This window comes from Poromitra crassiceps (assembly GCF_964638095.1).
Source record: "Poromitra crassiceps genome assembly, chromosome: 15".
Lineage (NCBI taxonomy): Eukaryota > Metazoa > Chordata > Actinopteri > Beryciformes > Melamphaidae > Poromitra > Poromitra crassiceps.
In genome coordinates, this window is record NC_139634.1 from 27,908,941 (window position 1) to 27,923,113 (window position 14,173).

The 14,173-nt window shown below is 46.9% G+C and overlaps 1 protein-coding gene across 1 annotated transcript in view; it reads left to right on the forward strand.

Annotated features, from left to right (window-relative positions):
* Positions 1-14,173, forward strand: part of diaph2 (diaphanous-related formin 2) — a 568,359-nt gene that overhangs the window by 114,972 nt on the left and 439,214 nt on the right. The window contains exons 7-8 of the mRNA XM_083651834.1: positions 11,649-11,897; positions 11,972-12,519. Coding sequence (XP_083507960.1) covers positions 11,649-11,897; positions 11,972-12,519 — 797 coding nt within the window. The remainder of the gene's footprint in view (positions 1-11,648; positions 11,898-11,971; positions 12,520-14,173) is intronic.

Consider the following 14,173-nt stretch of genomic DNA (forward strand, 5'->3'; position numbering starts at 1 on the left):
ATCAGTAAGCCATCATTTCAAAGAGACACACTCGAATATCTGGCAAACTTGTGAGCGTTTCCTCGTCTCACTACTCCTTCACTTCTGGCATAGACGTGATCCTTAGCTGTGATTGCAGAAAGCTAGTAGGGTGAAAAGGCAGAGCGCTTTCATGTCAATTGAGATGAATGGACAGTAATTGCTATTTGCGTGTCAAATGACTGCATCGGCTCGTCAGTGTTTAGGTTTGATCCTGAAGTGACTACATCTGATCACGACACTTGTGGCTCATTTGCTGAACTGTAAAAACACACTCGACTCCATAGGCAGAAACAAGTGGCGGCAAGAGTTCATCAGAGCTCAGGAGAAAACACAACTTTGTACGTTACAGTGCTAACTGTTTTAGAAGAGTAGTTCACCTTGTTTGGAGGGTCAACGAGCTATACGCTAATTGAGGATGAGCAGCTTATAGATAAGGAGCTGATTCCTCTGGGCAGTGTTGACATTTCTAGGCAGCTACTTTATTATTACTGTATCAAAAGTTCAGCTGAGGTCAGGTCACCGGCAGAGGTTGACAGGGTGAGATATGTTATTCCTCCTCTTTCACACACACACTGAAACACACTTTCACTACTGGCCCAAGTAGCTAATTAGCTTAGTGAGTGTGGGGGAGATGGAGCGTGGATGCTCTAGAGCTCACTTTTTAATAAGCTGATTCTTCTTTTTAGCGCAACAGAGAGACCGCTAGCATCCAGCTGACCTCCGTACTTAACATGTGTTAAGAGCCAGGGCAGTGGTCCAGAACATCAGAGAGAGAGAGAGAGAGGGAGAGGGAGAGGGAGAGGGAGAGAGAGGACATCAGAGGGAGAGCGAGGGAGGGGAAGAGAGAGAGAGAGAGAGAGAGAGAGACTTTGGAATATTACAAGATATCCTGATACTGCACCAACTTCAATTACATGAAGTTTTGCACCCCTCCTCCTCAAAGACAATTTCCCCTCTGTACAGTTTGTATCAAGTGCACAAATCAAGATGCAGCCCCACACTTTGCCAGGCAATATATTGCTGTCAATCACATTTTAAATGCAATCTTCAGGTACTTAGTGTTTCCTGCCTCTCTTCTCCCCCATATGTCAGTGCAGTAAATAATGCTAATAATTTCAGGATGTTCACCTTGACAGGAGGCTCGCTGTTTCCTTTCAACAGCTCATTCAAAGACTCATGTGGTGCTTCATTGTATTTTGATGTGCAGCAAAGGGTTCTTCAACTGCTATTGTTTAACCTATGGGGAATAGAGCTCCATGTGCCTCCCATCTTCACAAGGATGGAAATGAAATCGGCGTGGATGCGCACGTGCCTTTCAATAGTATTGATAGGTTACTTCCTTGTGTTGCAGTGTTCCTCATGATTGTCATGTTGTTTGGAAAATGGAGCTATTATTTTCTTTATAGCAGGAACTTAAAGACAACAATTTTGTAGTCAAATAGATAATGAGTCATTGAGTATTCGGCTGTCAAGATACCTGCATGCTCAATGGTGGTCGTCCTTGAAAATGTGATGATGTCAATAATGTCATTAGCAAAACCATCATAGTTAGAAGCACCTTTTGACGTCCGTTCAGTAGTTCAGAATTTATTCTCCAGTAATGAAGGTCATCATCATCTTTCACAGATTTATATTATGTTTGGAAGGTGCACACATTTTCATCAGAATGTGTTGAATGTGAAAACTGCTTTTCATGAGCTCTGCGTGGGACATAGATTGCCATATGAAAACATGTTAGCCATGTAAATGTGTACCACGCAGTTGCAATGAAAACATATTTCCCTATCTATAATGTAAGTGTCTCCTACAATGGCTCGTTTTAAATAATGGTTTTCAATGACTAGTCAAAGAGCAACAAGAATGCCATCAATGTGGTAAATGGTTCCCAAAAAAGGGGGGGGGGGGGTGAAAGCAGCATTCCAACATCACACTAAATGTACCTACTAATAATGACAACTGGCAACAATCATCTCGCCTGTGTTTTTCCCCCTTTGCATTTTAAGTTAACAATTAAATGCTTGCCGTACGTACACTTCCCCCATCTCTGCCACTCTGTCACCTTGAAGTTCACACAGCCTGCCTGCAGAGGGTAGTCAGTGACTGCACTAAGAGCCAGACACCAGCCCTCCTCTCACACGATGGCCACACACATGCTTACACACACAAGGATGTAGGCACTCACGCGTACGTGTGTGTGCGCACACACACACACACACACACACACACACACACACACACACAACCTGTCTCTCTTATCCCACTATATTTTGGAGCCTTTCTGAAGAGCACATGCATTCGTGATGAGGTGATGGGTAACAGCAGGTGGAAATAGAGTGGCGTGATGGCCAGATGTGGACAACTTGTGACCAGATAAGCCCAGACAGGTGGAGCTGGTGCAGCCTCAGTATCAGACAGGTGGAGCTGGTGCAGCCTCAGTATCAGACAGGTGGAGCTGGTGCAGCCTCAGTATCAGACAGGTGGAGCTGGTGCAGCCTCAGTATCAGGTTGGAACAAACCATATACCTATCGGGGTTGCGTGAATGAAACTAATGGGATTTTATGTATACTGCTTGTCAGCACAGATACACACTGATCCTTTTCTCCACGGGGCTAGGGTGTTTTCAGAGTTGCTACAGACAGTACAATATGTGTGTGTGTGTGTGTGTTTGTATGTGTGTGTGTGTGTTTGGATGTGTGTACTGTGTCTGTGTTTCTCTCTATTGATATCTTTGCATTTGTTCCCGCATCCCGTCTTTGGGGCTAGACACAGTGGCGTGCCGTCCATTAGGCGAACTAGGCAAATGCTAAGGGCGCTTGAGCCGTTAGGGGCGCCAGAGAGGGTAAAAAAAAAAAAAAATTTTTTTTTTTTTTTTTTACAAATACTTTTTCATGATAATAGGCCTACTATTATTTTACAATAGTAGACAAAAAATAAGCAGAACAATGTCTTAAGTCTTTAAATAATAGTGAAATCATTTTTTCTGGCTGCCTGGGCTGCAGCATTTTCACCATGGTCCCTAATCCATACCACCCCACCCCCTGCGCGGCCGCCCCCCCCCTTCTACCTGCTCGGAGCTTTTTCCCAGAGTGGGGGAAGGGAGCTGGAAGGTGGGTGCTGAGGGTGCTGCAGCACCCCCTGGTGGCAAGAAATGGGATTTTCGAAATTGTTGGATTTGGCTGTCTTGTGTTTATACCACCAACAAGATGCATTAAAAAACTGTTTGTGCTTCCCAGCTCTAATCTTATTTCATACGCTCTCTCTTCAAAAGTGTTTGATTTTCATCATAATCTGGTTTTCCATAATAATAATAATAAGTTCAGTGTTTATGCCTGTGTTGCTGTCTGTTGTAGTGTAAAACGACTAAAGGGAGAGCAGGTGCTGAAAGTGAGTGAGAAAAGGAGAATATACTGAATAATGACATCACAACAGTGTAATCCTAATGTTAATTTAAAATTAAATATTCTTCTAAATATGGATGAAAGTCCAAAAAACGTCAAATTTTCTTCGGCGCTGCCCTCGCGGGCAGCACCAAGAGTCCCTTCCTTACAGCACCCCCTACCTAAAAGTACTTCCAGCGCCACTGGGGAAGGGCCATTCTGAGCCTGCACTGCAGTGGTGGAATTAGCTGCGATATAATTTTTATTATTATTATTTTATTATTTTCTTTGGGGGAGGGGGGGCACCAGCAAAAATCTTGCCTAGGGCACCAACTTGGTCAGGCACGCCACTGGCTAGACAGTCAGGCACACATGTGCACCTCTAAACAAACACACTTGTCATAGGAGCACTCCCGCACTGTATCCAATATGATGCGGAAGCTTTAATAATGGATGTGAGCAGCAGCTGGTAAGGTGGAAAGTCATTGATTTACACCCACAGCTTTCCTGGGGTTTTTATAGGGATTGGCTAAATGTCATTACTCCGCAGGTGGGGAGGTGATGAACCATAATAAACTTTGATGTGTGATGGGTGTGTGTCTCCTGTCAGCGGCTCATAAACCGCAACACTGGAACAGCTCTCTGAAGATCTACTGCCCCGCCTCCTGTCATCATCTCACATACATATGGGACACAACTCATGAATGCACGCAAATGCAAACGCATACACACACACACACACACACACACACACACACACACACGTGCATGTGTGCACAGTCTGCACATACAGTACATGCACATACTGTAAGGAGACAAGATGGGAAATGTGACAGTGCTACAGCTGCCAGGCTGACTATTATGTCTAGCCCAAAAGCGTTTTCTCCTCTTCACTTGGTGTGTGTACAGTGTGTGTGTGTGCGTTTACATGCAAGTAGGTGTGCAGTTGTACAGTAGGTGATGCGTTTATACCAAAGCCCAGGAGAGTACTGATTGGCTTAGATCGTGTCGTTGGATGTATTTCAACATGCACTATAAGCACGAGCCCCTCTGATGCAAATGGATTGATCACTCTTGTTAATTAATGTGCTAGAACGATTTGAAGGTTCCATTTCATTTCTCTATACCAGCGTCAAAGTCAATGGCTTACAAAAAGAGCTTTCAAGTTATGTGTAAGTTAATCAAGGCTCATGAAAACATTATTTTCTTTTTAAATGGCGTTGTTCAGCGCTGGTGTTACAATGTAATTATGAAAATACGATTGTTCCACTCTTACATTGACACCATCACATTAACTGGCAGTAACAGTGTGCTACTACTAGCTTTAAAAAAAATCAATGTGAGAGGTGAAATGTTAACAGTAGTTAAATTCATTTCCCCAGGATTAAAAAAGATAGAGCTATCAAAACAGTTTTGTGCTCATGTGCTGTTTATTCAGTTTGAGAATAGCCATGAGGTATATGGGCTAGCATTAGCAGGGCTAGCAAGTGATAGCAGCTGAAGCCATGCAGCTGTTTGGGACTACTAAGCATCTCCTTTGCCATAAAGTGTATCTACTAAGGTATGGTTTTGATTTGATCTCATGTTAGCTGTGGTTTGGGATTGTGCGTATTAAAAACAAAGTCTGAATGTGAAATGCCAGAAAATCTGAGTGAAGCGTCCTTAATTTTATAAGCAGGATAATACCCTTTGTGGTGTTAAAAAACGGTTAGGATCTCTGCTTCAGTGATGTCTGTAAAAAGTGTTTTACAAACACCTCGTCTGGTTATCTCTAGTGTGTGTGTCTATATACTGTATATTATATATATATATATATATATATATATATATGTATATATATACTGGTTATCTCTAGTGTGTGTGTCTATATACTGTATATTATATATATATATATATATATATATATATATATGTATATATATACTGGTTATCTCTAGTGTGTGTGTCTATATGCGTGTTATGATTTCCCAGTAAATCATCTTCATTGCGGCGTCATTAGCGAGGCAGGGGTCTAACTTCCTGCTTCTCTGGCTCCCTCAAGTTCCCAGTCTGCTCCCCTTTTGTTAGTCATCTGCCCTTTTTGCCAAGCATTCAGCAGCAGCATCCTCATGTCATCCAATATTAAACAGCTATTCATTCTCCTCCCGTCCCTCTAATCTCAAATGAGCAAATCTGTCCTTGTTTCCCATCAACACATGACTGCAGTGGAGATGCACCTTCAAGGTCAGGTCCCCTTCTCTCATTAATTGCCCCGGACGTTTCTGATAGTGTTGCCAGGGCAGAGATCTCGCTAAGCCCGCCATTAATATTCCCACCACCTTGTTTATCTGCCATTGTCTCAGTCTTTTTCTTCCTGTTGTTATTTGCATCTCATTTTCAGATGGAACCTGAGCTGAACAGCTCAGTAGGATAGCTGTCAATTACTCCATTATTCCAGTGTGGCTGTGTCCATTAACGAGTGCAGGGTGCCAGGTGGGAGGCAGCGTTCACTTCCCTCATGTTGGCCCTGAGCCTTCACCTGGGGAAATGGAGTAAAGCTCTCTCAGATCCTGGGGATTCAATAGTCTTCTTCATTAAAAATGCCAAATAATGTCAATACAAAGCCCAATGAGCAGAGTGAATGAAGGCAGGGTCCTTGATTTTTGATGGAGATATGAACCTGATTGGAAGAGCGAGGATGTCGGGGTCCTTGACTTTTGATTGAGGTATGAACCTGATTGTAAATGGCTTGACCTTTTTAACTCCTCTTCCGTGTTGGATAATGATGGCTTTTTAGGAATAGCACACACACACACACACACCGCCAACATCACTGCTGCTCCCACAATTCCTAGAGATGCGTTGAAAGGTTCACACCCCAGTGCCCGTGTGTACTCATCCTAATTCACCAAACAGGCCCAATTGTGTGCACTTACAATGTGATAAAGCTCATTATGCCTGCCCACTAACCAGTTGCGCATTATCTGAAATGGTTTATGGGGCTTATACGGGCCAATTTAGCACAGCGCTTGGTTCCATTGTTGCTTGGTGAATGTGATGCTTGTCTTAGCCTGACTGAGCTAATGTTACTCCTGCTCAGAATGAGGATGCACTCTTCCTTTGGAGTCTTTCTATGCAGGTGATTAAACCCGTGGGAATTTGCATCCATGGAGGGACATTAGTGTTGTCACTGGTGCGTAGCAGTGTTGAACGCACCTTTTCGCATGTTAATCGCCAAAGTCTTGCTCTCGTGTTACAAGGAGAAAACCTTCCGATGAGAAACTTTATAATGAAATGCAAAAAGGGAATCAGGTGATTTCACAGCTACAGTGTATTTAGAGAAGCAGAGGGTGGAAACTTGTCGGCTCTATATATTTCTATGGATGGTGTTATGAAGTGATTAAACAATCGATGGGAGGTGTTGCATAAGTTAGAATTGAATATGGATTAGGATGTGAAAATAGACAATAGCACAGAGGTTACAACAGCTACTTGGAGCCCTTGTCTCTGATTGCACATGCTGGCAGATTGATCGTGCTATTGGTTTTTTGCCAGGTGGGTTTACAGTGGAGTCAAACAGAAAACGCCATCATAAAATGTATGCGACATAAACAACTACTGATCACGATATCAGCGCACATTTTAGTAATGTGATGATAACGTTTGCACTGATGTAGAATTTAGATTTGATAATCTAGTGTCCCTATTCAAATCAGCATACTGTCAGCCTTGCCTATATTCTTGTTTATCTCTCTGCCGTGCCGTCCTCCCACTGCTACTACCATCCCTCCAACCAAAAACCCCATTATTGTGACAACTCTCTGAGGTGTTTGTAGATGCAGTGACAGGCAAGTCATACTCACTCACAACATTTCTCTCCAAACCTAATCTCCAGCATGGCCTCGCTCACCCGCTGATAGGCAGATAGTGCTGGGAACGGCTGCTGGTACAATGTCTCCGCTCATTAGTATTGACTGTGTGCTTTGGCTTTATAGTATCTTAGCAGTGACCCGTGTAAGATGAAGAGAAGGCACGGCCACGGCGCTCCGTAGCGTTTGATTGCATCAGGAAGGCGTCTGTCATCAGCGCACCAGCTAATGCTACCTCTAAGTGCTGTTGCTCCACATAGAGCCATGTGTATAGGCAGCACCAGCTACTGTACCTCTAAGTGCTGTTGCTCCACATAGAGCCATGTGTATAGGCAGCACCAGCTACTGTACCTCTAAGTGCTGTTGCTCCACATAGAGCCATGTGTGTATAGGCAGCACCAGCTACTGTACCTCTAAGTGCTGTTGCTCCACATAGAGCCATGTGTGTATAGGCAGCACCAGCTACTGTACCTCTAAGTGCTGTTGCTCCACATAGAGCCATGTGTGTATAGGCAGCACCAGCTACTGTACCTCTAAGTGCTGTTGCTCCACATAGAGCCATGTGTATAGGCAGCACCAGCTAATGGAGACAGTCCGCATGTGTGGGAACGCCCACAAAATGTTAAACGGCTGGCGCGCGAGTGGGGTAAAACCGCTGATATATCTCATGGGCTGACTCACCAAAAGACGGTGCTGCGGCTCTAAACTACAGGTTTGGGGGTTCTAGAGCAGAACACAAGACGTCTGCTCAGATGTGCGTTTACTGCGGTGGTTAAATGCCCTATCGTGTCTGCCTGGGCTGGGCTATCAGCTAAATTCTAACTTTGCTGAATGGATAGAACAGGGTTTTTTTTTTAACCCCACCCTGACCACGCCCCCAGCCAGGCTGAGCCAGCTGACCAGCGTCTATTGTGGGCGTTCCTAGAGCCTGTATGGGCGTTCCCAGACATGCGGAATGTCTCTATGCTACCTCTAAGTGCTGTTGCTCCACATAGAGCCATGTGTGTAGGCAGCAGGACTCAGGGGCTCTTTAATATTTGTGGTTATTGATCGTGGCCCCATAATGTAATTTCACCATCCATTTTCCTCTTTGCAAATATTGGGGTTAAAAGGAGAGCGTCACCCATCGTAAATCCCCTTCCTTTTCCCATCTGTTTTCCTGCCTATATCCTCATTCTCCCCCCCCTCCCCTCTCTCTCACACACACACACACACACACACACACACACACACACACACACACACACACACACACATGCTCTCTCTCCCCCTCGTTGCCCATTGGGCAAGGGCCCAGAGCAGTAAAGTCCTCTGGCTGATGGAATTTTATGGTTGGCATCTTGGCAGACTCCTTCATTTCACTTTTATCCTTGTCAGTCTTCAGGCGGCCCAGAAAACTGCCTGTACAGAAAAATCATAAAATCCTGTCCCTGTCACCAGGCAAATTTAGAGAACTAATTTTCAAATCAAATTATAAATCTTTTAACTTGGCTGGCTGGCTGGCAGAGAGTGGCCTAGCGAGCAGAAGTTTGAGCAATCTTTGCCTGCTCATCAGTCTTTTGGAGGAGGCATATCAGTCTGTGGTGGCTGGCAGGGCCAGTGGAACAAGACAGAGTTAAACCAAATGGAAAGAGATGAAATGCTGGGCCAAGTAATATGTTCATGTTCTATTACACACTGGTGTGATTCTGAGTCAGATGCCATACCAGTAGCTTGTGCTGCTCACCTGGAAGTCCTGCACCCTGCAGCATGTTGCAAGTGATATAGGCTTGCCGCGGTAGTCTGTGTTCCCGGTGTTACACGGTGGTCGGCCATACACCGATTACATTACTACACTTACATTACTACACCGACAGTTATTTTTCCTTAAAAATATGAGAAGAAATAAAAGCCATTTAGTTCATTTTCACGTATTCAGCGACCAGGTTCAGCAAACTGAAAGTGTCTGCGCCGCCCACAGCAGCATCAGCAGCAGTGGCAGCACTAAAGAGGAGCGAGTCAGATTTAAAGCCCCCCCCCCTTCTAGTGTGTTTTGTCCTTTTTAAGACATTTCATAATGTTTCTGAGTCATGCCCTGACCATGTTGATTAGCCACACTGTTCGCCAAATATTTTTTGGCAAATCACTTCATTTAATGCTATAGTGAAACGTCATGTCAATTCGATTCTGACTGAGGACGAGCTAGCTTTAGCTAGCTAGCTGTTAGCTATGTTAGCTAAGCCCACTGCCTGCTGCTGTAACCACGTTCGCCGTGCTCAAAAAGCCACTGAGTGATGAAAGCTTTTGCTTGTTAGCCATTTCGCGTCACACTCTTTCTTATTTCTTTGAAAGCCGTTGGCCAGTTGTTGAGCTGTAAGACATAATGCGGCTTGCAGCTAAGCTAACGTCATGCCGGTTCCTGGTTGAAGCGCAGACAAAGAGTATTGGAGGCAAGAGACGAAGTTCTTGTGCTTTTTTGACAACAGCGCTGCCGCCATGATGTTGCATTGAAACAACTTATTGCAGTAGCTTCCGATTCCTAAGATCTTTGGTGCAGAATCAGATGACGTGTGACTATACAGCAGTTAGAACTTTGAAATAGAACACCAACCGTTATGCCTGGTAGAAAAACTTGATGGGAGGGAGGGGTGCTTTAACTTATCACGAGAGTCAGGGCGGTTGACTGACAAGACGATGGCAGAGGATTTGATAAACAAACACAGTCGGGGAAAAAAACACACAGTCAACTAAAAAAGCTTGACGGCTGCAGTGACAGATACACAGCTCACCTTGACACGTGTTCAGAGAGCAGTATAAACAGGTAGACGTCCACGACATTGTGAGAGGAGACCACCTGAATAACTTTTCATAGCAAAGAGCCAGTCCAATGCAAATCCCCACACCGGATGTCCACACTCAACTGACTTGACGGCTGCGTCGCAGAGCCGGTAAATTAAAAAGCCAGAGCGTCTGGACAGCTGAGGCGCTCCTATTGTCTTCATGATGGAAAAAAAGCGAGAAACAGAGACAAACGGAAAGGAAAAGCAGGTATTGAGCTTACCAATATCTGCTCTTGTGACAAGACCCATGTGACCGGCCGCTAACATGTTTATTAACGGGTGTGATCACATCTCCACACCGCAGCATCCCTAAAGTGATATGACTGGAAAAATACTTTCTTTCATATGACTAAATCTAGACTCCCCACACAAGTTAATAATTGATGTTCATATTGTAGTTGAATATTGATGTGAGTGTAGGTGTGTGTGTGTGTGTGTGTGTGTGTGTGTGTGTGTGTGTGTGTGTCTGTGCATACAGTACATGCGGGCATATGTGTGTAGGTGGGTGAGTCATTCTCCACTGAAAAATGCTCACCTGCTGGTGAAATCCTCAAGCATCTGTTCTGTCTTCATTACAGTAGAGAGAGGCTGCCATGCATTTCGATGGCGCTCCCTCCCGCCCATATACTGGTCTTGAGACACAGCCTGCATCAGAGCCATTACTAAGACTGGAGATGCTGCCAGATCACTAATCTTGCGTAGCCCCGCCTCCGTCTCAAACGACAGACGTCTGGAGAAATTTCAACCAAACAGCTAGAAAAGGGAGGCAACGCTGTTGTCTGTTGTCATCATTCAAACCATTAAAATTCCACTTGTTTACTGTCATAGGAAGTTGATACAGTATAGTGGGGGGAGGGAGGGGGGGGGGGGGGTCTGACAGGGCGCAAACAACAATAGATGAAAAATGGCCCAATCAAAGGTCAAACATCAAAACAACAAACATGTTTGCAGCGAAGTGCTGCAGAGAAAAATGGAGAAAATTAAAATAAAATAAGTATCCTGGTGGTTGGGTGGTCTATGGCATGTACCACATAATCACGACTTCCTGGGTTAAAATCTATCCCAGGACCTTTGTCACATGTCATGCCCGCCTCTCTCACACAGTCTTTCATGTCTCTCCCAACCCTGAACTATCTAATAAAGTAAAAAAAGACTCCTCAAACCCCCCCCCCCCCCTCCTAAAAAAGGGAGAAAAAGCAAAAAGGAACGAAACAAGCACAACCAAGGTAACATGTCTAATGTTCTAGTATACGACCAGGCTTCGCCAAGGCTTTACAAGAAATAACGCGAGCGCCCGTCATGTTTGCGATGGGTTTCCAGGAGCTGTGTACCAAATGTCACTCTTTTAATAACACGCATTTGAAGTGCCAGTGAGATAGAGAGGATTAGAGCCTTTATTAGTGAAAAACACAAATCCAAGCTAGCATTATAGTCGACTTTACGATAGAAAGCCGGGGCTGAAAAACAAACCACAGCTCCAAGAATCCTCTTTCCAACTCTTGAGTAAATCAATATGCAGCTACCTTTGACTCAGCAAGGTCTTGTTACCCCACATTTTCTGACGAGCCTGTCTCCACAGCAGACCTGTGGTGTTGGAGATGGAGGTGTGGCTATGTAAGATCACCAACACCGGAGACCCCAACCAAACCCCCCCACCCCACACCATCGCTCGCACACACCCACCCTCTAACACCGGAGACCCCCCCAAACCCCCCCACCCCACACCATCACTCGTACACACCCACCCTCTAACACCGGAGACCCACCCCCACACCATCACTCGTACACACCCACCCTCTAACACCGGAGACCCACCCCCACACCATCACTCGTACACACCCACCCTCTAACACCGGAGACCCCACCCCACACCATCACTCGTACACACCCACCCTCTAACACCAGAGACCCCAACCAAACCCCCCCACCCCACACCATCGCTTGCACACACCCACCCTCTAACACCAGAGACCCCAACCAAACCCCCCCACCCCACACCATCGCTTGCACACACCCACCCTCTAACACCAGAGACCCCAACCAAACCCCCCCACCCCACACCATCACTCGTACACACCCACCCTCTAACACCGGAGACCCCCCCCACACCATCGCTCGCACACACCCACTCTCTAACACCGGAGACCCACCCCACACCATCACTCGTACACACCCACCCTCTAACACCGGAGACCCCCCCCACGCCATCGCTCGTACACACCCACTCTCTAACACCGGAGACCCACCCCACACCATCACTCGTACACACCCACCCTCTAACACCGGAGACCCCCCCCACACCATCGCTCGCACACACCCACTCTCTAACACCGGAGACCCACCCCACACCATCACTCGCACACACCCACTCTCTAACACCGGAGACCCACCCCACACCATCACTCGTACACACCCACCCTCTAACACCGGAGACCCACCCCACACCATCACTCGTACACACCCACCCTCTAACACCGGAGACCCACCCCACACCATCGCTCACACACACCCACCCTCTAACACCGGAGACCCCCCCCACGCCATCGCTCACACACACCCACCCTCTAACACCGGAGACCCCCCCAAACCCCCCCCCCCCACACCATCGCTCGCACACACCCACTCTCTAACACCGGAGACCCCCCCAAACCCCCCCACCCCACACCATCGCTCGCACACACCCACTCTCTAACACCGGAGACCCCCCCCACGCCATCGCTCACACACACCCACCCTCTAACACCGGAGACCCCCCCAAACCCCCCCCCCCCCCACACCATCGCTCGCACACACCCACTCTCTAACACCGGAGACCCCCCCAAACCCCCCCACCCCACACCATCGCTCGTACACACCCACCATCTAACACCGGAGACCCCCCCAAACCCCCCCACCCCACACCATCGCTCGTACACACCCACCCTCTAACACCGGAGACCCCCCCACACCATCACTCGTACACACCCACCCTCTAACACCGGAGACCCCCCCACACCATCGCTCGTACACACCCACCCTCTAACACCGGAGACCCCCCCCCCCCCCACACCATCGCTCGCACACACCCACCCTCTAACACCGGAGACCCCCCCCCCCCCACGCCATCACTCGCACACACCCACCCTCTGTGTGTCCGTCTCATGTCGTGATGTCTGGCTAACTTGTCTGACCTGCATTTGACAACATACAAATTCATCCAAGCATGTTTTTCCCCAAGAAAGGATGTTGTGCTGGTGTTGCTGCCATGAGAAGCTCTTCAAATGAACTTCCTCTGGAGCGGCAGAGAGGGTTTATCCATGAGAGAACACACATCACACACACGTACATTGCAGAAACACACATACACACACACACACACACACACACACACACACACACACACACACACACACTGCACAAAGAAACACACACACACACACACACACACACACACACACACACACTGCACACAGAAACAGACACATGCACGGGAGGCATTTGTGCTTCCCTCCTTTGAAGCCATGTCAGAGCTGCCTGTGCCTGACTAAATCCCATTCTCAAAGAGCATTTTACCCCCTACGTCTGAGAGGCCCTCGGCATTGGCTGAGAACACACACATAGGCACACACACACACACACACACACACACACACACACACACACACACACACACACACACACACACACACACACACACACACAAATCTATATGCCTGATGCAATGTTCAGTCACTGGAGCAAACATACACACATTTGGCTGCATGAAACAGCACTGCAGTGTCTCTGCCTTAATAGTGAAGCAGTCCTTTATCAGTCCTACAGGTCGTCTTCATGGCTCGTTTCCTGTACACAACACTAGCCTACAATTCAATGTTTTATGCACGATTGTTTGAGGGTTGCTTCATTTTGCCATTTCCTCTTCCATGCTCTCCGACTCTGTCTGACAGCAGGGGGCGCTGGCCTGGCATTGAAGGCCCAACTGAAGCAAAGCTTTGAGGGAGAAAAGATGCCGATCAGACAGACAGAGGGATGGGTGGATGGATGAAGGCAGTGGCCCCATAAGGCACATTGATCTCTGGTGTTACTGAGAAATGTGTGTGTTTGAAATCCTGCCGGCTAGCCTGTGGC